This window comes from Pelodiscus sinensis, chromosome 1 (genome assembly GCF_052426305.1).
Source record: "Pelodiscus sinensis isolate ZL-2025 chromosome 1, ASM5242630v1, whole genome shotgun sequence".
Taxonomy (NCBI): Eukaryota; Metazoa; Chordata; order Testudines; family Trionychidae; genus Pelodiscus; species Pelodiscus sinensis.
This window is the reverse complement of record NC_143052.1, coordinates 318,496,915-318,520,467: the sequence shown is the minus strand read 5'-3', so window position 1 is coordinate 318,520,467 and position 23,553 is coordinate 318,496,915. Positions and strand designations below refer to the sequence as shown.

The window sequence follows — 23,553 nt, the reverse complement described above, 5'->3', positions numbered from 1 at the left end:
CCTCAGCAGCAGCTTCCAGTGCTTGCCCTGCTGGCTCAAATACATTTTCCAGGTGCAGTAAGAAACAGATTAAAAACATAGAAAGCTCTTAAATCGCTAAGTCCAAGATACCCATGTGCTTGCACAAATGAGGTTCTCAGTCTGAACAAAGAAGAGGATAGGGAAGGTAAGTTAAATTAAAACAAATCAAATCTAAAAACAAAAATGCCTGAATGTGGTTAAAAAAAATGACCGACACTCAGTAAAGACTTAAAACTTAGGGCCAAATAATGAAAGGCTGCTGCCTCAAGGTACAGAGAGCCTCCTCAAGGTGTTTCCTTCCTTTAGTCTCCATGCAGGGATAGTCACAGTGGCAGACCTTGCACTCACCTGAGCACAGTGACTCTGTTCCTTTCCAGTACAAGTCATGGGAGATGGATGGAAACAGAGAAGTGACCCCATTTTCCCCTGCAGCACAGAGGGGAGAGCATGCTACCGCCTCTGACATGTAATAGCAACTGTGCTCCTGCATTGTGTCCTGTTGCTCTGCAAGAGGTAGTACCTGGGGGTATGTCTTCACTACATCTTGCCTAATCCGAACTATCTATTCTGTGCTGCGTGTAGCTGCGGGCACGGAGTCTGAACTAGCGGTGCCCGGCAAGATGCAAATGAAGCCCGGGAAATTCAAATCCCAGGCTTCATGTGCAACTTCGGTTGCCTACATTAACCACCCTAGTTCAAACTAGGGTGGTAGTGTAGATAAACCCTAAGAGTCATAATGCCTTTGAAGATCCTCATGAACAATATGGTATCCCTAGAGCTACAGAGAGTGGAGCTATATCCTCTCTGGTCCATGTTGAGCTCACCCCAGCCTTTGTTTTGTATTAGTTCTTTGACTTCCTTCCCTCTTCCATGGAGTACATCTTGTATCTTGTTCTGATTCTTTTGCTCCATTTGCATTATTCAAAGGAATCTTATCAACAAATTGGAAAAGAATATAGAAAAATTTTGTTTCTGTGTAATCTGTATTAGTTATAGAAAACTTAAATGTTACTTTTAATAATTAATAACCAGAAATGTGAAAAATTTTAAGTTGCTTTTATCCCTTTAACTTGAGCACTAATTTGTGGAAATACAGAACTGGTGCTAAAAACTAAGTTGCTTTTTTTTTCCTTTTCTAATTTTTATGCTAGGGTCAGGTTAAAATAATCTAAATAAGCAATATTCTTTACTGTTTGCAATAAATCAACAGCTGGTGATCCCATCAGTAAACTAAAAAGCACGCAGAAAATGATGCTTGTATTCTGCAGAATTGTGGTTTTGGCGGTGGGTTGGTGGTGGTGGTTGTTTTTCCATTGTTGTTAGTATCACAAAAAGTTTATATAGCATCTTTAGTCATCCTTAAAAGGGCAATGTCTGCCAGTCAAAGCAGGAAGGTGAACAAAGTGTTTTGCTTTCCATTATCCTTCTGAACATGACATGTGCTTCTGTGGGCTGTTTACTGCAAAATTAAATGGATTCCCTTGGGAGTGAACTAAAAACAAATGGAACCTTCAAAAGAAATCAATAGCTATGACTTCTATAGGAGCAACTAATGTTCCTCATTGGTATTTTTTTTTATTGGTACCCTAGCATTAGAGCTAAATCTTGCTTAGCTTCAATTAGGATCTTGCTTAGCTTCAATTCATTTTCCTCTCTTGTTTTACCCAAAACTCATCTCAGCTTTTACTGATCACATAAGAGTACTTCACAAATTATCCTAATAAGAAAACAGAGAATTTAGAATATTAAAATGCATATCTTTTAAGTTACTTTTATGTTTTATTTTCCACTGTATGTGGAATGTGCTTACATTTGCTAGAAACAAAGAAAAATAATCCTGTTTCCTACGAGTTTTTTCTTCTTTAAATGTATCCCACTGGGCAACTTCAATTTACAGGACCACTCAGCTGGGCACACTACGGAATCTCTCCCACCACTGGGAACATAAGCTTAACTACACATGCTATCACTGCTTTATGTTAATTTGAAGGCAGGATTGGCCCAAGGGGTTTTGGTGCTCTAGGTGAACTCTGACTTTGCCCCCTCCCCTCATTCAATATAGAGGAAAAAATAGAAGTCTAGAATGAAATTTTACCTCTATTTACTTGGCATTCAAAATGAACAATGTAAAATTAAAATAAATACCTTTTTTTCCCTACTTTTCATTAATCCTAGCACAAGCACTGACACCTTAAAGTTTTAACCATGTTGAATGGCACACTGTTTCTGCTCCACTCTATCAACAGCTGCATTTCAAGCTGCAACTGACTTCCTTCCAAAGGAACTGATTTTGGGGAGGCTATGAAAACCTTTATTCCTCGATACTGAATGAAGTCTGTTTTTGAGTTGTAACCCTTTTGCCCTGAACCATCGATTTCTGTAAACATTTCAAGCTTTCACAAATTGGACAATGATTTGTTTGAGACAAAGTTTTAAAGCTATTTTGTGTACTATCACAATGGTAGCTAGTCCAAAGTGCATTATTTCAGTGTGGAAGGTACGTCTTTTCAATTTTAACTTTGAAAAACTATGCTCCCCACTAGCAATGGAAAGTGGAAGAGTCAAGAGAATTCAAAGAGCAATGAAGATGTTGGGAAAGCTATCTGTGTTCACAAATAAACTTCAGTACATCTTGAGGTGTAAGATATCTTGGAAGTCATCATGAAACAGACTTCAATTCACTGTGCAAATCTATGGTATCAATATATTTTTAATTTCCATGTTGTAATGCCAATTCTAGCTTCAAGCAATGTTCTGATATCTGTTTTGAAGTCTTATTTTGCAAACTACACATTGTTGAGGAAACAAACTCTAAAATCAAATTGCTGTATCTGCTCAAATAGTGCTTTAACTGACAGGATTAGAGGACTGAAAAGTAGAATTTTACTTTGATTTTTTTTTATCTTGAACTGATTTGTCCTGTGCCTTATCTGTGAACTGTTGCTTCTTTCTCTGAATACATGTTGGTTCTGGTTTAAAGTCTGTTGGTAGTTCAAATTCCTCAGTAAGCTCATGAGCCTCTACTAGTGTCTTTTCAAATGCTTCATCACTCCTGCATTCCTCCAGAAAATTCTTGGTCAGTTGCAGCTGTTATGTAGCAGAGAGTATATTTACGTCCTTTGCCCGAAGTTTCTTCCTGGTAAGGTTCATTTCAAACTAGATACCATACCGCAACATGAGTGAAACTACAAATTTGAACTTGCAAAGACCATTTGTAAGAGCTTCAGCATCTGCATGTTCCATATTGCCAGATGACCCAATAGGGTAGTATCATCAGATATTTCAATTAGTACATCATAGATATGTCCAAGCACATACCAAAGAGGCAACAAGGCATCAGTTTGACTTTCCCATCTTGTTTGACTCAATGGTTTCAGAGTCAAAGAATGCACATGAGCATGAAGAGATTTCTTCTGTTGTGTTGAACTTGAAAAAAGCGGGCCCAGGCTCACCACAGAGACTGCTCCGCAGAATGGTTTTAAGCCGGCTCCCCTCAGGGTGGCTCCTGTTTCCTTCTCCCCCTTGGTGCCTCTGATAATTATACAGTTGACTACTCCTTGACATCCCTAATGGCTGGATCAAATGGAGCTAGGTATTCAATACATTTCAGGAAGTTTCCTTTAGCTGTACTGTATAATTTTTCATTTGTCCCACAGAATGCCAAGTTTTGCCTAAGAACTCTCACTAAAGCAATTAGATGCTCTAATATTTGGCTTCAGTATTCCTCTTCATTCATTTTCATTTCATATTTTCTTCATCAATAGTTTTCTAGTTTTTTCAATTGTAGTTCTTTCCAATTTTGTAAATTTTCAGGAATTTTAACATGAGAAGACAAAATTGAAGCTACGTTTTTTCCAATCCTTTGAATCAATAGCAATCATTCAACTGGTACCTGAAAAATGTCTTGCAGCAGAAGCAAAACACTGAGGCTACATCTACCCTGCACATCAATTTCAAAATAAGCTATTCCGGAATAGTTATTACAAAATAGCTTATTTCAAAATAGCATGTCTACACTGCAGGGAAGCCTCAGAATTAGTCCAAGACAGGCTTCCCTAATGTAGACGTGCTATCTCAATTTAGAGTCCTAGGGGGCACTGGGGAAGAATAATTTAGAATGGCCCTGGTGAGGGACTATTTCAAAATAGTAGCAGTGGAGCATCTACACATACCTTATTTCAAAATAGCTATTTTGGAAAAGGTGTTATTCCTCATAGAATGAGGTTTACAGATTTTGGAATTAGCCGCCCGTTATTTTGAAATTATTTCAAAATAATGGAATGGCTGTGTAGACTCTTGCATAGTTATTTCGGAATAATAGCCATTAACTGTAGACATAATCTGTGTGTTTTGACACTGAGTGTTGTAACCACTGTCAGTTTCTTCCCCATTGGCAAGTTTCTTTTGTATTGATGTGCAGAGACTTTTCTTTTCTTTTCCATCTTTTGGGAAGTGAAATTCTTTATTCAGGTCCATGTTCCACTAGAATTTGTCATACACGATCATCACGTCTAGGTCATGTAGCAGGGTCCCTGCACTGTATCATGCTTGTAAGTTCATTTTCCACATATCTATCTTCTGCTCCCTTATATCTTTTTTTAACCTCAACCTTGGCACATATGGCTGTAGTTCTCATCTTCAGTGTTAGTTTTCTGAGCTGCCTTCATCTTGTGAACTGCTTCCATCGTGGTGTTTGTCAAATTGAAGATATTTGAGGAAGGAACCTTTTTGCTTTACTTGTTTTTTGCTTTACTGTTCAGCTTACATTTTACAATACTGAGCTCCAGACGGTTTCTTTTTTATCTGCCATGCTCTTCATTTTCTGAAAAATGTTAACTAAAAATTTCAACTAAATTATCAAAATAGAGAATAATGATCGTAAAGTAGAATACTATTTATGTTAAACTAAATGATAAATGAATCAGAATGATTAGTGAGACTGATTAAATGTGGAATAAATAACAAATGAAAAGAGAAAAAATAGAGCATTTAGCTCTTTACCTATTAAAATCTTTCCTGGTGAGTTACTGTACATGCAATGACATCATAGTAACAAAAATCTGGTACCTTTTATTTTATAGTTTCAACTTTCACTTAAAACTATGTTAAAATTAAACAAAAGGCCAGAATTTCTATTATTATTGAGCATTATTGCAATTAGAATGGCAATATTTGTGGTATTTGTTAACATTAGCAGTCAGGTTTTTGAAAATCAGGGCTTTACTATTACTTTAACAGTAATAGTCTACAGTAAATACACGATCTTAATCGTACATGAACTTGTTATTCACCTATTACAATCTTATTTAAAACCTCTTACCACTTTTAAAGGCAACACAATACAAATTCTTTGTGGGCATATTGTCTTTGAAGTCACTGCTCGTAACATGGCAGTACTGTTGCTGCCGGTCACTGATTGACCTTCACTAAGTGGTGAGCAACATGGACTCAGCTGTATGAATGGCCAACACTAGGCTTCTGAGAATGACTGAACTGCCAGACCTCATCGCCAAGCAGCAAATCCAGGTAGCACACTTTTGAAACCATGCCATGACACATTTTAACTCTCTCTATATACTAACAGCAAGCACCACAATGTGAAATAAATAATATGATTCAACTTCTGACATGGCAATGATGCACTGTTTTACAAATACAATATTTGATAGTTTTATTTATAAGAGATAACATATTAATATATGTTTAAATAGAGAAAACATTCTCTTCCATCTTATTTGGCACCCCTTAAAGCCTGGTGCTCTAGGTGATTGCCTAGTTCACCTATATGATCTGGTTGGCCCTGTTTGAAGGACTGCTTTGCCCACCTGAGCACTGTAGGTCAAGTGAATTATCTTTTTTTTTTTTTGAGGTGTGTGTGTGGGGGGGGGGGGGGAGATTTCAGTTTTGCTCAGGGCAGCTTCTTCTATTACCAAGGAAGCTGCCTCCAAACACTGTCAGTCAATATGACAGAAATTCTCCAGAGTCCTCTCAGTGACATTGGCTTCTGCATTAAGAATTATTTTCAGACTTCTGGGCTCACTGTTTTCAAGCAGGGAGCATTAGTGTTTCAAAGCCACCTTCTCCACCTCTATTAGTACACAGCTACAAACTCCTGCAGCAGAACTCATGGCACTAAACATCTCATCAGCACAGTGCCCAGTATAGTGCTGAAATCTGCGGCTCAGTTAAAAATGACCTCAGAATGACAGCTTCATATTTAGATTTAATGCTGTTCATTTACATTTTGTTCACAATAATTTCACTGAGTGGCATGCACCCAAGTGCTTAATAGGCATATTTTATTTTTTTTAAATGGAAAATAATTGATCCTAATGCACACTTTGACTATAGGTTATAGATACTGATACCTAGTAACAGCTGGGTTTTAGGATCTCAGTCTGAAAGGGCAAAAGTTATAATATCAGATGTAAGGTCAGGTACTTCTTGGTTGTTAGTCAAAGCATTTGTTATATTGACTCCACAGTGTGATTTCTTAAATAGCATATCCTTTTAGGACTTTCCTATGGAACAGAATGAAAAAATATACCCTTTCAATAGGTTTTTGAGCCATCCTATATAATTCTCTGTGAATAATAGCATACAGAATTCTCTAGGATGTAGGATGCTTTAAGAAGAATTTCAGAAAGGATATCATTTCCATAAAATACTCTAACACCCTGCAGAATTTACTGTAGAACTGTATAGGGTAAACACCTATTAAATTGTATAGGATTTTTCCACATGGTCTCCCCTAACACTGCCAGTTGTGAGGTACCAACTCCATAATGCTAACCTGTTCTTTCTCAGTCCATGAGGGCAATCAATGAAAGGAAGTTCTAGTATCTCCTTCCTGCCTTTCAGATGTTTACTGCTTATTTTATTGCTGCTGTTGTTAATGAGTGCAAGAATATCTAGAAATTAACTAATAACCTTCTTTCTACCATTCAATAAGTATTCCTGAGTGCTTATAATCAGATTAATTAGTTAGACATAATTTTAATACTTTCTTTGAACTGATATTTAATGGAAGGAAACATCCAGATGACGATACCATTAAGAGAGCGATAAAAAGGATTTTTTAAAATGTACCTCTAAATTTATCGGGCTGATCCAAAGTACAATGATATCAGTGGACTTTGTATTGGGCCCTAAATCTGTAATTTAACTTGCAAATTCTGGGAAACCTTCTGGAAATCAAATAGAAGGTACATCCATTTTGTTACTTACTCATTGAATAAATCTGCAGTTGCAGAATGGCACTTCCAATTTTATCGTCCAGGTTGAGGCTTGTTTGAAAATATGGGCACAGCAAATTTAATCATAGATTCTTGGCGCTTAAGGCCAGAGAGATTTGTCATCACCTAGAGTGTCCTCAGGCATAACACAAGCTATGGAATTTCACCCAATGGTTCCTTCATCAACTTGTGGTTTAACTAGAGTGTATCATTTTGAGAAAGGCATCCAAAATGTGATTTGAAGATTGCAAGCAATGAAGAATTTACCACATCTCTTGTAAATCTGTTCCAGTGTTTAATTACCCCCACAGTTAAAATATGTATTGTATTTTCCATTTGAACTGTGCTGACTTCAGTTTGCTGTTACTTGATCTTGTTATCCGTTTGTAAGCTAGAGGAAAGAGCCTTCTAGTATCAGATATCCCCCGTGTAGATGATTATAGCTCATGATCAAGACACCTTTTAACCTTCACCTAAGAGTCACAGAGTGGTAGTGTTTATGGCCAGAAGGGATCATCGGACCATCTAGTCTGACCTGAAGGACATCACAGGCCACCGACACCTTTCAGCATATGCACATTGAACCCAATAATAGAAATTTGAAGTATTACAACCCACAGCATACTAGCTTTTTATATGCCCAAGAGTAACCACCTTTAGCTTTAAACTGCAGGGCATGATTTCCAGGTGACAAACTATTTTTGTAGCTCTTCTTTGAACTTGCCCTAATTTTTCAGCATCTTGTTTATAGAGTGGCAACCAAAACAGGCCTTGGTCTTATTCATACTGGTCTTATTTGTACAGAGGTAATACAGCTTCTCTATTCCTGATCAAAATCTTATAATAGGGCAGTAAATATCTTTAGATACCCCTAGAAGAGTTATTAATAAATACTGCAGTGATAAATGAAAACACACAATGTGATGAATTGAAATAATGGTAAGTGAGAAACTTTGCAGGCAGCTTGTAATTTATGCCTATGTCATTTCTATTCATCTTCAAATCCAAAGTTGCTGTGTGCTAAGTACTTCCTGAAAATTTTGAAACAGCCCAAATGCACAAGTGTGAATATTTTATCACTGTGTTTCTTTAATGGAGTTGTAGCGTTTCTAATGCTTTTTGCTTGATATCACACTGTTCCTTCTATTTCTTGTATTATTTCACTTAAAATACCTGTCACTTTATTATATGTGATGATTACAGGGTTCACTCTTCTGTAAGAATATCAGAACTGAAGCCAATTACAGGGGAGGGAAAAGAAAGGGGATATGAAACCTAGTCTCATCACAATTTGTGCCTGGAATATTAACATTTACTAGGGTAACTTCTTTTATGAGAATTTGGCTGCAGGAAGTTCTTCTATAATCTGCTATGCCTGTTTGTAAACAGATAATATTCCCACTTTACATTTACTTCCTTTTAGGGGTTTGCCTTTATTCACTTAAATATTTACAGAGCTTAAAACTCTTTTTCCTCATGGTTCACTGTTTCAAGGGTTTCCCCTGTAGGGCCTCCTCTATTCTAATCTGTACTTTCTTATGTCATAGTAAGATGTTCCAACTTCTTGTATGCTGCTAGACAAGAAATGATTAGCCATTCCTTTTCTAATCTCCAGTGATGCAGCAAAATCACCTCTGACATAAGGATAATTCTATATCATCTGTTTAATGACATGTCTAAGACATTTATCACTCTGGCATGTCGGGATAATTGGGGGTCAACTTTTTCTGCTTTTACATGTTTCTGATCTTGGTTTTTCCTTTTTTTTTTATTTTGCTTCTCTCTCTTCCTCTGTCCTCTCATTTAGAATTACCATGAGAGGTGATAACTTTTCTGGAGAAGGGTTTATTAAAGATATGGGCCTTACTTTTAAATACATCTGGCTCATGCCCTCTCAGAACTCCTGTTCCCTCCACCCTGGGATTCTTGCTCTGTACCATGATTCTAAGAGTACCACTCTTGGTTTTACTGGCTGTATCATATCTGTGAAATGTGGTAGTCATGCTGGTTTGTGTATTGATAGACCATCTTTGTGGCTGGTCAAGTCCATTCAGGGCCTTTAGACTAATTTTAATTCAATCAGAAAGAAATACAGAGCTTTGTGTTTGTGTGCCATTGTTGTTCAGTAGCAGACTACACTATTGTTGTGTACAGCATTGTTTTCAAGTGGCATTTACCAGAGTGATTCACAGCCATCTAGTATGGATGTGTTAGTCAACAAAGTCATGGATCACTGTTGTAAAGTGTTTGAGAAGATTGGGATGCACTACATTGCTCAGCTTGACATGGAAGAAAGTATTTCTTTCAGTTGTTGCAATGAGTCCATGATCAGCAAGAGTTCCAGCCTGTCCCAGAAGTCTTATGTTACCTAGATGATTGGTGATTAGACGTCCTTTGCCAAGGGCACATTTCTCAAACCAGAGTGTTTTCTTGTTTTTTGTCATTGTCATCTCTGTCTTCTCTGCATAACTTTAGAGCCAGCTGTTATCCATCCTTCTGCTTGCTTTTTCCAGACAATGGGACAACGTAACAATGGCAGAAGTTGCGCTGGTGGAGGAGGCACAGAGCTGAGTGTTGTACGTATTCTGCTCACATTAGAGTTATATCTCACAAGCAGTTTCATATGTATTTTAAAATGGAGAGATTACAGCATTTTGCCTTGCTGAATTCCCCATATGACAGCTGTTGGTGAGGTAGAGAAGGTACCCCTCATGACATTCTGGGATTTTAACCTTAAGGTTAAGATTAGTATCTCCAGTGTTGAGATGCACTTGTGAAAATTAGGATATGTAAATCTTCACCTTGTTGTAACTAACTTGTAACCAGGAAATGGGTTTTTCTTTGTTTGAAAATAAATCCCCCTAATGAGCGTGGCATGTTATGTGCTTCTTGCGCAGCAGTTAACATGACTTTGCTTTGTCGTAAGCATTATGGAAATTTTACTAACACAAACACATAAAGAATTATATCAACATTGTCAAGGATGGTAGGTCCTAATTGCTACTTCCCTATTTTTCCAGTACTAAGGGCAACTAGTTTTGGGTTGGTTTTTTTTTTTTAAAACAGGTGTGTTCATTGCTGTTTGAAAATGACTACAAAATAACCACAAGCCTCATGCTTATGTGCAAACCCTACAAAAACATACCAGCATGAGCTCATCAGGTAGTATGGTAAATGTGATACCTAAAATGTCTCTCAGATTTCCAAGGGACTCTTATGATTACAGAAGGCAAATGAGAAAAGAAACTACTTTGATGTCATTACTTTAAATAACTGTGAGCTGGAACCAATAGATTATAATTAACTCTCAACTTTGTTTTGGTTGAAAGCTCTTTATAAATCAGGAATGGCTGCAATGGCTTTAAGGGCTGGTGGAACAAAGCCATCTAGCAAAGAATGGTTTATCTTGACTTTCAGTAGATGATGTATAATCACCAAGACAACATTTGCAGTCATCAGTAGTGAGATCCAAGTAGCAGGTGGTGTACCTCATCATCTCAACCACATGCCAACAGCTGTTTCAAAAAATCAGACTGAAGAAGCAGTTTCCTTATCACTAGTATTCTGTAACCTAGGAGAGTACAGTTATTTCAAGCACAAAATTTCATGTCTATAATCTCCTCTGAAGAGTTGAGAGGCCAGATTGTCCCTATGTTAAATTAATGCTTCAGAACTCAATGTCACTTCTCTTGGGAATGCAAAAGGGTAATTAATGACAGGGAGGAATTGGTTGCAAAGTTCTGAAATTGATAGATATTGTCAGGTGATCTGTGGGCCTGCTGAAGTAGTTCCTACATAAAATCAAAACATGAATATTAACGGAACTGAATGAACAATTTGCAAGTAATCTGGCAAATGCAGTCCTTTTCCCTGTCTTATTTGTAAACTGACTATAGCCTTTGTTGTTTATGATAATATAGATGTATGTTATGCAAATTGTCCATGATAAATATTCATAGTTGGATATCAACAATTTCATTTGCCAACCAAAGGACATTGTATAGTTTGTGTTCTCTGATTGGATACCTTATAATTTATAATGCAGAAGAGTACCTAAAAATATAATTCTGGGTTTGATTATCTCATGTTGAGGAAGGACTGAGGAAAAGAATCACATCAGGAAGAGAGCAAGAGAGAGCAAAAGCTTTGAATATGCACACTTGTGAATTTTTGAACATTTAAAATCTTTCACTGAGCTATTTGTAGAGCATTATATTTAGCTATGCATGTGAACTCCAGATTTGAAAATAGCTAGGTTCCTTCCTGAATCTGGAAGAGAGAAAAGCTTTGAATATGCACTCTTGTGAATTTTTGAACATTTAAAATCTTTCACTGTGCTATTTGTAGAGCATTATATTTAGCTATGCATGTGAACTCCAGATTTGAAAATAGCTAGGTTCCTTCCTGACAGATTTATTGATGGCCTGTTCTCTCATGTAACATTCACACCACATAATTGTGTGTGTGTGCACTAGCGTGATCCTACTTGCAAGTGAAGTCAATAGTGCAATACTGATTTAAACCACTAGAAGAGCTGGTCCTCCAGTTTTACCCTGCATTGACTAGCATTTTTTTTTTTATAGGGCATATTTTCAGTTGATGTAAATTGGCAGAGCTGATCATTAGGCTCTACAGTTTTAAATGTGTTTATCGTGAAGTTCTGTTGTTAGGACTGATCTATGTATTTTGCACATGCAGAATATCAGGCTGTGTTTGTATTTCAAAATCCTGATAAAGGTTTTCAAGATTCATAGATGCAAAGGCCAGAATAACCCTTGAAATAATCTTGTTTCACCTCCATTTAGCACTATAGATCATAGAACTTCCCTAAAATGATTCCTAGATCTTAGTTTTTAGCAAAACCTCCAATTAGGATTTTAAAATGATCAGTAATAGAGAATCGACTATGACCCTTGGTAAATAGTTGCAGTAGTTAATTATTCTCACTGTTAAAAATGTATACCTTATCTCTAGCCTGAATTTGAAAAGCTTCAACTTTGCCATTAGGTTGTGTTACACCACTCGGCTGGACTCAAGAGCCCATTGTTAAATATATCTTCCCCATGTAAAAATTACCCCTTAACTTTTTCTTTAAAAAAATAGGCTGGGTTCCTTGAGTCTGTCACTGTAAGGCAGGTATTCTAATCCTTTAATCATTCTCATGGCTCGTCTTAGAACTTTCTGCAGAAGGTTCTAATTTATCAAGGGCCAATGCATTAAAAGATCACATTAGCTCTTTTGACCACAGCATCACATTGGGCACTCATGTTCAGCTGATTATTTATCACAACCCCCAAATCTTTCTCCCCAAGTCATTGCTTCCCAGGAAAGAGTTCTTCATCTTCTTTGTTCTAAGAGGTAGTACATTTATATTAAGCCATATTTAAACTACATACTGTTTGCTTGCACATAGTTTACTAAGACCTGTCCTCTTCAATATTTACCAGTCTCCCAGTTTTTTTGTCATCTGCAAACTGTTTCTGTGATGATTTTGTTTCCTTCCTGGTCTTTGAGAAAAAATGTTAAATAGTGCCCAAGAACTGATCCCTGAGGAAACCCACAGGAAGCAGACATGTTTGATGACAGTTTCCCACTATTACATTTCGAGGCCTATCAGTTATTCAGTTTTTAATCCATTTAATGTGTACCATATTAAATTTACAACAAGGTAGGTTTTTTATCAAAATGCTAAATATGAGTCAACCGTGTGTGACACTGTTGCAAAAAAAAGCCAACATGACTCTGGAAGCATTAACAGGAATGTTGTGAGCAAGACACAAGAAGTCATTCTTCCGCTCTACTCTGCACTAATTAGGCCTCAGTTGGAGTATTGTGTCCAGTTCTGGGCACCACAAGAAAGGTGTGGAAAAATTGGAGAAGGTCCAGAGAAGAGCAAAAAAAATGATTAAGGATCTAGAAAACATGAGCTATGGGGTAAGACCGAAAGAACTGGGCTTGTTTACTTTAGAAAAGAGAAGACTGAGAGGGGACATGATAGCAGTTTTCAAGTATCTGAAAGGATGTTACAAGGAGGAGGGAGAAAAATTGTTCTCCTTGACCTCTGATGATAGGAGAAGAAGCAATGGGCTTAAAGTGCAGGAAGGGAGGTTTAGATTGAACATTAGGAAAATTTTCCTAACTGTCGATGTGGTTAAACACTGGAATAAATTGCCCAGGGAGGTTATGGAATCTCCATCCCTGGAGATATTTAAGAGCAGGTTGGGTAGACATCTTTCAGGAATGATATAGATGGTGCTTGATCCTGCCATGAAGGCAGGGGACTGGACTTGATGATCTCTCAAGGTCCTTTCAAGTTTTAGTATTCTATGATTCTATGTCATGTGATACTAAGTCAACCCCCTTACAGAAGTCTAAGTGTATTACATGAACACTGTTATTTTGACTGGATTTATTTTCAATAAACCCATATGGATTTGCATTATCTTCCTTTGCTTTTTATTAATTGAATTGCATGTAAGTCTATTAATTATCTTGCCTAGGGCCCATGTCATGTGGATTGGCCTACAATTGCCCTGGTCATCCTGTTTACTCTTTTAAAAAATTGGCACAGTTTTCTTTCCTTCAGACAACTGATCGCCAGTCTTCTGGAATGTCCTCTGTACTCCAAGATTTACTGAAAATTGACATAGTGGAACCTTCATTTCTTCCCCTTTAAATGCCTCTACTTTTTTAACTGGAAATAGACAAAACTGTCATGGAGCCAAATAATTCCTTTCTGTTATTAGATTTGTCTCAAATTGGCTTGTTCACCAGTAAGTAATTGTAGGCTATTATAGTACAGACATCCAGGCTGTATTCCATCTATTAAGTGCCAATTTTTTTCTTTTTGTGATAGTGGCACTTCTGTTAAAAATGGTTTGTTCCCATAAGATTTGAAACAAGCATTATTATTATTTATTACAAAAGCATCTGAAGATCTTAACCCCATTTTGAAAGGTGCTTTACAAACATAGAATATATAACTGTCCCTATACCCAAGAACTAATTCATAAGGAATGAAGAAGAAAAGCAGAGATCTCTTCTATGGAACAGGTTTCGAAATGCTGAAGAACACAGAATACTGAGACATTGTTTAAGGTCTGATAGTTAACTTTATATGCCATTACTATGATTTTTCCTATGGGTTTTTCCCCTTTAGGATGATATGCAGCCTGCAGCATCAGAAACCAACTGGGAGTCAGTCACAAGCTCTGTCTCAGTAAGTAGCTTGTTACTATTTTGCCCGTGAAAGGGTTGGTAGAATGGCTTTTAGTCAGTGTAAAATGCATCTGCACAGTGGAATCACTGCTTGTCCTGTAAGCAGGAGATTAAGTGATATGTGTTCTTCAGACTCATTCTAGACAATCAATATATTTGGGGAAGATGGGGTGGAAGGTAAGAAATGTCAGCAGTCCTTTTAACCACATGAGATGGCCAGTGAGCAAAATACTTAGAACCTTCAAACTGAATCCTCACAACAAAAACTGCCTTTACATTTTGGTTTAAACACATGAGGATATTTTGCAAGTTAGTAGGAGAATGGATATTTTTAAATTGTCATTATTGAAAATTTTTATAATGCCAGCAAGGAAATTAAATCTTAATTTGACACTTAATTTTATGTAGCTAAATATGGCTTTTAAAAAAAGAAAACCCAGGTAAAAATTTCCACACTCCTTCACTTTATTTCATTTATGTCACAGACAAAAATTTGTTCCTGGCAGCAAAATTTAGGGCATTTCTAATCTGCAGTTAAGCACCCACCACTAGCCCATTTCAGCTGACCCAGATTTCCAGTGCTTGGTCTGTTTAATTTCAGTGTCATTCTAACTTACACTGGAGCCCATGCTCTGGAACCCTCACAAGCCACAGATGTTTAATTGCAATGTAAACATACTCTTAGACTCTGGGACCACACCATATGAGAGAGTCATGCCAGTATCGGACTTGCTAATGGAACAATCAGTCCCACAACTATATGTTGCAGTTTCCGGTGCCACACGCACTTGATAACTCCATTTCTATAACAGATAGAAAGAGGGTTATTTTTTGCATTAGAATGTACTGGTTTGGTCAAAACATGGAACATGATGACAATGATACTGTTACAAGACTGACCCTCCAGAGGAAAGTGCTTTCAAATTCTTGGATTAAATGTGCTATACAAGGTCTAATACTGAATTATCATATTACCAAGGGCCTGGCTCTATTAGACATGCCATGCAGAGGGTATTAGGACAGTATTTGGTAAATCGTGTTCTCTTCTTACAACAGTTCTTTTTTCTCCTCCTCACCTGGTTGGTTGGTTTTTAAATAAGATTTGTGCATTTTTGTCTAACAATATGTTGCTTGAAAAAATGGGAAATGACTTTGGGAATGTGAGGGAAAGGCTCCTTCATCAGATAGCTGTGATCATGGGACCAAATTATACTGAAAACATTGCCATAGTGATTGTCCTCACCATAGTAAAGTGCCAAAAATTAAAATAATAATCCACAGCTCTTTTTCTATGGCAAGCCCTACACAGAGATTGTTGGTTTCTATTTGTGCATATTTATATGGCTCTTATGACCATAGCATTAGGGCACTTCAGAATTATTTATCCTCCCAGTACTCATGTTAGTTAGGGAAGAATTATTCCCATTTTACAGATGGGCACCTGAAACCAGGAGGCTTGTGGCTAAGTTAGAAGCTGAGCTCAGATTTCTTGGTCCAGTTCTTTGCCATGGCTACTAGACACTCCTTCCTTCCCCCACAGAGTACACCACAGTTGGGTAGTAAACATTAATAACCTTAATTCATGGACAGAGAAATTGAGGCAAAGAAGATAAACACTTTGCCCATCACCATAGACAGAATCAGGTCGAGACTTCAAGAATGCCTAATTCTTTGCATAAAAGGGTTTATAGATTCTACTGTGGATCTTCAGTCAGCATATGAGGGCAGAACTTTAATCCATTAACTTCTGGCACAATTATGCTCTGCACCTACCAAAGAGTCTAACAGTGATTGACAGGTTTGAATTCCACCTTCTAAACCTGCAAACAGCCTAAAAATCCACTGCAAGATCTTACAGGGGAAACAAATGGGGGATAAGACATGCATTTTCATGTTCCCCGGCTTGAGCTCAAATCACTGACCAATACATACATCATGGTTTTCCTCCTAAGGCTTAGAGCAACACTTTCAGCATTTGTCTTTATCCTAAAGTGCTGGAGCCCAGGAATAACGTCTTAATGAGATTTTTCATCCAGCAGAGCCATTATGTCCAGTCCCCATGTCTTGTGTTTCAGCACATAACAATCTGATTTAACAACAATTGAACTTGTACAGAACTGCATATCCCAGGAACAATGATACAGAAAGATGTTTGTCATTCCTAATAGAATAGTAATGTATCATAATGGAGACCAAAGGAACTAATCTGGCTTGGATTAAAAAAGAGCTGCCAGTGTATTTTATGAAAGGTGCAATATGTTGAATGTTTTAAGTAACTAACAAGAAGTGTATGATGTGGTAACTCTGTCCCCTCTGTTCTTCTATGTCTTCTCTTTGGAAGCAGTCATAGGAGCCAGATGGCACAAGCTTTCACAAATCCAATATTTAGTTCTTGGCAAGGCAAAACAGGCAGCTTTGAAGTTACTTTTGGGTCTGTCACATGATGTAGCTGCCAATAGGTTATCTGAGGTACAATAATTCCTCTGTCTTGTCTATATGAGAGAGAGGGAGAGGGAGAGGAACTCCTAGAAGAGGTTATATAACAGAAGAAGGTGCTTTTATTGGTTTGACATATCCTGCAAATTCACAATCTGACCTCCAAGACTCTCACAAAATGTAAGGAAATATATTGCTAAACACATACATCATTTTTCTCATCTAAATCTAATATTTGTGACTTTACAAATAGAGCCTGACTCCATCGCATAAAAAGTGCTGGCTGCTCCTACTTGAGCTAAGGGATATAGTCTGTTATTTCCATTAGCAGTCCATTAATTTGATGAGAGTGTTTATATCCACTTTGTGGGCCTGCCTCTAGAGGACAACAAAATCATATATACTTGAGTAGGTTTGATGTTCCTCTAGTGGAAAGCATGGGAACAGAAGGCAGTCAATTTGCAATTCTGCTACTTACGCCGCATCCTCACGCTTTTTTCCTTATATCCCCCTTACCTTAATTCTTTGAAGGGAAGTTAGGAACTGTTTTCCTGTGATTAGAAACCAGTCACTAGCCTCACTGATTTCTCTCTTAAGGATTCCTATTCTTGTTTTAGTGTGTTTCATTTTTTATCATAAAAGATTATGTAAGCACTGGACATGATGAATGTGATTAGAACACCAAATTTCATATAGCATTATTTTATGTAGCAGCACTTTATTCAGTTTAGTGATGTGAGCTTTTTTGTCCTTTGGGAGTCCCATCACTTCAAAAAAGTTTTATTTCAAAACACTTAGAAGTCAGTAGAGGTTCTTTGCTGTGTGTCTTCCTTTTAATGACTCATGAATTTTTAGAATCATCTATATTGTGCCCTATTTATCTATGAATTGTAGAAAAATTATGAAAGTAGGTTAACTGAAACTTATTTGTGATGGGGTCTATTAAAGGCCTAATAATTTCCAGGGCAATACTATTTTTTTAAAGTCCTTTATATCATATGTATGTGAAAAGATAGACGTTGGCAACATAATCCCCATTCTCAACTCCTTGTGTAGTTTGATATTTATCAAACTGCAGTCCTCCTTCCATGTCAGCACTGTTATTATGATGCTTGCATTTTTTTTACTTCTAGAGTGAGATAATCTATATTTACAGCAAATTGTAGGCAGTAAAATATCAAGGGCTCTAAATATTTGCTGGTAAAGATGAAGTTATAATTAAATAGGCTGAATTTTCAGTAAAACTAAATAGTTTTGCTCAGGTTAATTTTATTTTATAATGGAGATTGCCTATCTCCTAGAACTGGAAGGGACCTTGAAAGGTCATCTAGTCCAGTCCCCTGCCCTCACAGCAGGACCAAGTACCATCCCTGACAAATTTTTGCCCCCATCACCTCCACAAGGATTGAACTCACAGCCCTGGGTTTAGCAGGCCAATGCTCAAACCACTGAGCTATCCCTCCCCCTTTTGTAGTTACACAGCATAATTAGTAATCGCACAAGTAGGGTCATGGTGTCAAGATAGAATCTCAGTTTAATCTGGGGTCTTGCCTGGATATTCTGCATGAAGCAGCTGTGAGAAAAATGTCTCTGAACTATTGACAGTTGTATTGAGTGGTGCTGTCATTTTGCAAAATACATTGAGCTGTATGTCACTCTTAGGGGGTATCCTATCCCTCTCCATCAGTGACCGACCCTACCCTCACTGCGGAAGCGCTAGACCAGACCGTCGCTGGATTTGACACTGTGGAAGAGCTGCTCAAGCACTTGAATCCAGAATCGTGGCAGGAAGATCTTGAAAATCTGTACACAGACACCGAACATCAATATAGAGGCAGGAGCTACCATGACAGAAAGTCTAAGGGTAAGAAGGGACACTGTACCTGTTCTTAATTCTAGATGTTTTTTCTGCGCTACTCACAAATGCCCTTTGGTTGCTTATCAAGTCCAGATTCAGACACCATTACTCATGCTGAAGTCAAGAGGACTAATTGCAGAGCAAGGAATTACCCAGCAAAACTAAGGCTAGCAGAATTTGAACCTTTATCATTTTCAGTTTGTTCGATTAAGGTATTTATCATCCATACCAACATGCTGGCTTCAGCCTCCTAATAGTCACAAATGAAAACACAGACACCTGAAATTATGTATGTTAAAGACAGATGGTTTTCAAATTCATGTTGAAGTATTATTTTGCATGTAAAGCATAGGGTTCCCGAATTCTCACCCTGCTTTAAACATCCTGGCTGTGTCTACATTAGCATCCTTTTTCCGGAAAGGGGTGCCAATGTAGACTTTGGAATAGGCAAATCCATGGGGGATTTAAATATCCCCCGTGGCATTTGCATTAACATGGCTGCGGCTTTTTTCTGGGTTGGAGATAAGCCGGAGAAAAGCGCCAGTCTAGACGTGATTCTCCGGAAAATAAAGCCTTTTTCAGAGGATCTCTTATTCCTACTTGAAAGTAGGAATAAGAGATCCTCCGGAAAAGGCTTTATTTTCCGGAGAATCACGTCTAGACTGGCGCTTTTCTCTGGCTTTTCCCCAAGCCGGAAAAAAGCGGCAGCCATGTTAATGCAAATACCGCGGGGCATATTTAAATCCCCCGCGGATTTGCCTATTCCAAAGTCTACATTAGCATCCCTTTTCCGGAAAGGGGTGCCAATGTAGACACAGCCCGCGTGTTTAGATTGTTCTGTGTTGAGTGGGGGATAATTACTTCTATAACATACTTAGGGAAGCATTTGGCACAAACAACTGTACGTGCAGCTGTTTGTTTTTTAAGGATGTGAATGTCTCACCAATTTCCATTATGTAGACAGGAAACATTATTGTGGTTTAGCATTTTTAACTGCAGTTGAACAAAGTGTACATCTCTCAATTATACATCTCTTTCCCCTCCTTTGGTACATTCCATCCAACAAATATTAAAGTAAAAGAATATTAAGTTAATGACACAAACCAATAATGATGAAGAAACACTGAACAGAAAACACAATACTGCCCGCCAGCATTGTTCAGAGTGGTGGAGAAGGCATCTTGAGTGTCTTCTAACTGGTCATCATCGTAGATTTTAGCAACTAATGATATGTTTAACTCAGATGATGATTTTTCTTATTACTTTTATCTGACTTTACACGTTCAATATACATGTACTCTATGTTTTGCTGAATAATTTTTCTTAAATAATTAACAAATTATGGGTCTGATTCTGCAAGTCTTTTAACCTAGACAATTCCCATTTAATTGCGGTTTAGGCATTTAAACATCATCAGCTTATGCCTTAGTGCAATTTGATCTGAAACTGGAAACATACAGGCCTACATTTTCCAAAATGACTGGTCATTGTAGTTGCCTCATTTTTCACCTGCCCAACTTCAAAGGAGTCTGACTTTTAGAAAGTGCTGAATACCTACCCTCTAAAATCAGGCCCCTTTAAGACACTACAAAAATTTAGGCAACCAAAACCACTACACATTTTTGAAAATGTAGGCCACATTTCTTCTGTTTAGTTTGTATTAAATGTGATCACATTTGGAGGTCAGTGAAACATAATCAGCTACATGTCTCTTATTCCCAGACAGGACTGATGGAAATGTACACAAAAGAAAAAAAGGAGCTGATTTGATTTTAACAGAGGCTGACAAGAGACCCTGATCTCTTACTGAGTCTTCCATCCCGATTTCACTTGAGTCTCAGATTAAATCTGATCCCAGTGCAAATGTACTGCATCTAAAGCAATGTATGCGGTGTTTTATCCATTCCAATCAGATTGGCTCCAATTACTGATCCAATCTCTGTGGCTGTCTGCAGGAAATCTGGATTAATTAGGATTTCACCATTGAATGCAATGGAATTCAACTTTTTGGCCTAGTAAAGTGCTATGAAAAAGTAAAAAGTTTGCCAATTTATTTCATAATTCAGGATGTTTTTCTTAGAAATAAGCAAAAAAGTGGTATGGTTTATTTCTCTTCTTTTCTTCAAACAAAAGGATGGATTCTCTGCTACTAGCAATATACATTTCAGTCCAAAATTACTATCTATTTTAGAATGTGCATCTGTCTGCCCATTTGTTCAAGAACTCTTTTTAAACAGTAAAAGCTAGGACCACCAAATACGGTCTGCAGCTTCCTCTCATCATAAGTTAAAGTAAGGTCAGGGTTTAGTTGTGCCAGGATAATGGAATATGCGTGGAATGCAATTTGGTCTCTCCTGGGCCACCCAAGGACCCTGGCGGGTGGTCTGCAGCTCTTCCCCCACCCCAGGCTGACCCTGGGAGAAGCAGTGGGAGGCTTGCGTAGCCTCCACCTCCTGCCCCGGGAAAGAAACTGGTGGAGGGCTGCGCATGCCTCCCCCCTCCTGCCTCAGGCTAGCCCCAGAGAGAAGCCAGTGGGCTGGGTGCATGACCCCCTGTTGACCGGCCCCAGGAAGAAGTTAGATTTTGGACTATGTGGCCTCCCTTGGGCCAGCCCCAGATCCAGGCAATGCCAGATAAGTCTTCTAGTCTGCTTTATAGTTGAGAGAATCTGTTTATCTGTTTATCTGCCTGTTTATTCAAGAGCTCCTCCCAAATGGTAAGAGCTAGGACCACCACATTAGATATACAGATTCTTCTTTTCATAATGTAAACCAAGGTAAGGGCTGGGGATGAGGGATTTGGGTGTCGGAGTGCGTGCAGGCCCTGGCTGGGCAGCGCTTACCTCAGGAGGTGCCAAGAAGTGACGGCATGTCCAGCTCCTAGGGGGAGATGTGGCCTGGTGGCTCTGCACACTGCCCCTGGCTGCAGGGACCGCTTCCTCAGCACCCATTGGTTGTGGCTCCTAACCAATAGCAGCTGTGGGATCGGTGCTCAGGGTAGGGGAAGCATGGAGAGACACCCCTGGCCACTCCTGTACCTAGGAGCTAGATACAGAGGTTTCTGGGAGCAGTGCAGAGCCAGAGCAGTTAGGGAGTTTGTTTTAGCCCCTATTAAAATCACTGAGATGGCTTTCAATAGCCTCAGGAGATTCAAGCAGATTCTAAGAGACTTCTAGCCTGTCTGAGAGGTTTGGCATTCCTACTCCACTCAGTCCTCCCTTTCTCCCGGGAGTCTGTTATCTCCCAGTAGCCCCTTCTCTTTTCAGCTGCTGAGTTTTATAGGCCCCACCTGCTCCTGGCCAACTGAGCCTCCTTTAAGCAGCTGTCTGATTGGTTAATTGAGCAGTATGACCTTCAATAAACCCTATAAGGTAGTCACCCCTTATACTATCTAGCCCCTGTCACTAGGCACTCACAGTAGTTGCCAGGTAAGGTATCTCCAAAGAGACAGTATATGCCACTTGAGTGGTTCAAGTCAGGATCGGGTTCTTTATAACAACACAGCACTAATCTACTTACAGCAAAAACAAAACTAAGGTTAAGATTTAAGAGCTAGTGAGTAAGGAAGAGAAATGGAAACAACTGGTTACACATATAAACCAAAACATAACATTCACTTCTAGGTCTTCACTTATTAATATTTACCCTTTCCTATTTTATCAAGTAGATTTTCTCCCAGAGATTCAGTCTTTGACAGAGTTACTGGTTTTCAGTCAAAACCAGGATCTGTGTTTTCACAAATATCCCTATGCCTTACAAGGGTTTTCTTCAATAAATGGTTGATAAATGTCTTTTTTCCTGCCTTATGTTCCAAAACTCATTGTTTTGCCACCCAAAAGACATTGTGGTTCTCTTCCTGGGGTCCTGGCTTCAAGGTGTCTCCCTTACTCCTGTGTTTCTGTATGATGGAAGAGCACCTCCATTGTAGCGACTTACGTCAATGCTTACTCTGCATGTTACAGAGTCATCCCCTATATAGAAGAAATCTGTTTTTCAGGTTACATTTTAACATACAAATTTAATATCTTTAATACTGATACACAATTTCTTACATGACATCCATATATATATCTAGTAGTGATCATGATGATCAATGTGATATAAGCTTTTAATAGATACCTTATGCCATTGGGTTGGGGTTGTTTGTATAAATATTGTGAAAGCAGCATGTTGGGGTATAATGAATTTGTTAGACATTATAAGCATAGCTGTTACAGAACAGCGAATCCTATGCCAGTTGACATTGAGGGGTTCTTAGGGTCACACCAGAGCTAATAAGAAATGCACATGTTTGAAATGTGATAGGAATACAGCCATGTTACATGTTGAAATCCAATTAGAGAATGGCTTCAAATAAAATCCTTTAAATTAGGAATACATTAGGGCTTTCAAACACAGGCTCTGTGAAACTCTAAAGAATATTTATAGGCACTGTAGGAACCTTGCAACTGAAAGAACAATAGATTATATCACCATTTACATGCTTTCTCGGCTTCCAGGTTGGGTTTTATCCTTTGTTCTTGTTTAAAACTGCCCTGAGGCAGATGAGCCCAATTTGACATAATCCCTGTGTATCTCTCACAGCATTTTTAGAACATGTCACGTAAATTATATAAATAAATTGCTAACGATTTCATTGTTAATCCTACTTCCTGTGCATACCAAGTGGTTCCAGGGAATTGAGTTCAATGCAGTATTACTAGATTTTCAGACCTAATAACAGGACCCACATGGTAAATGCCATTTTATATGTAATATTTTTAGAGTTGACAATGAATATGGATTG

General features: G+C 38.2%; 1 protein-coding gene across 6 annotated transcripts in view; it reads left to right on the top strand.

The window, feature by feature from the left end:
* PDGFD (platelet derived growth factor D) overlaps positions 1-23,553 on the top strand; it is a 208,380-nt gene that overhangs the window by 162,746 nt on the left and 22,081 nt on the right. For 2 of the 6 annotated variants that reach the window (XM_089775665.1, XM_089775664.1), the window contains exons 4-6: positions 9,770-9,832; positions 14,416-14,475; positions 18,573-18,774. In XM_089775665.1, coding sequence (XP_089631791.1) covers positions 9,770-9,832; positions 14,416-14,475; positions 18,573-18,774 — 325 coding nt within the window. The remainder of the gene's footprint in view (positions 1-9,769; positions 9,833-14,415; positions 14,476-18,572; positions 18,775-23,553) is intronic. The other 4 variants (XM_089775668.1, XM_089775667.1, XM_089775666.1 and 1 more) reach the window with 3 other exon arrangements.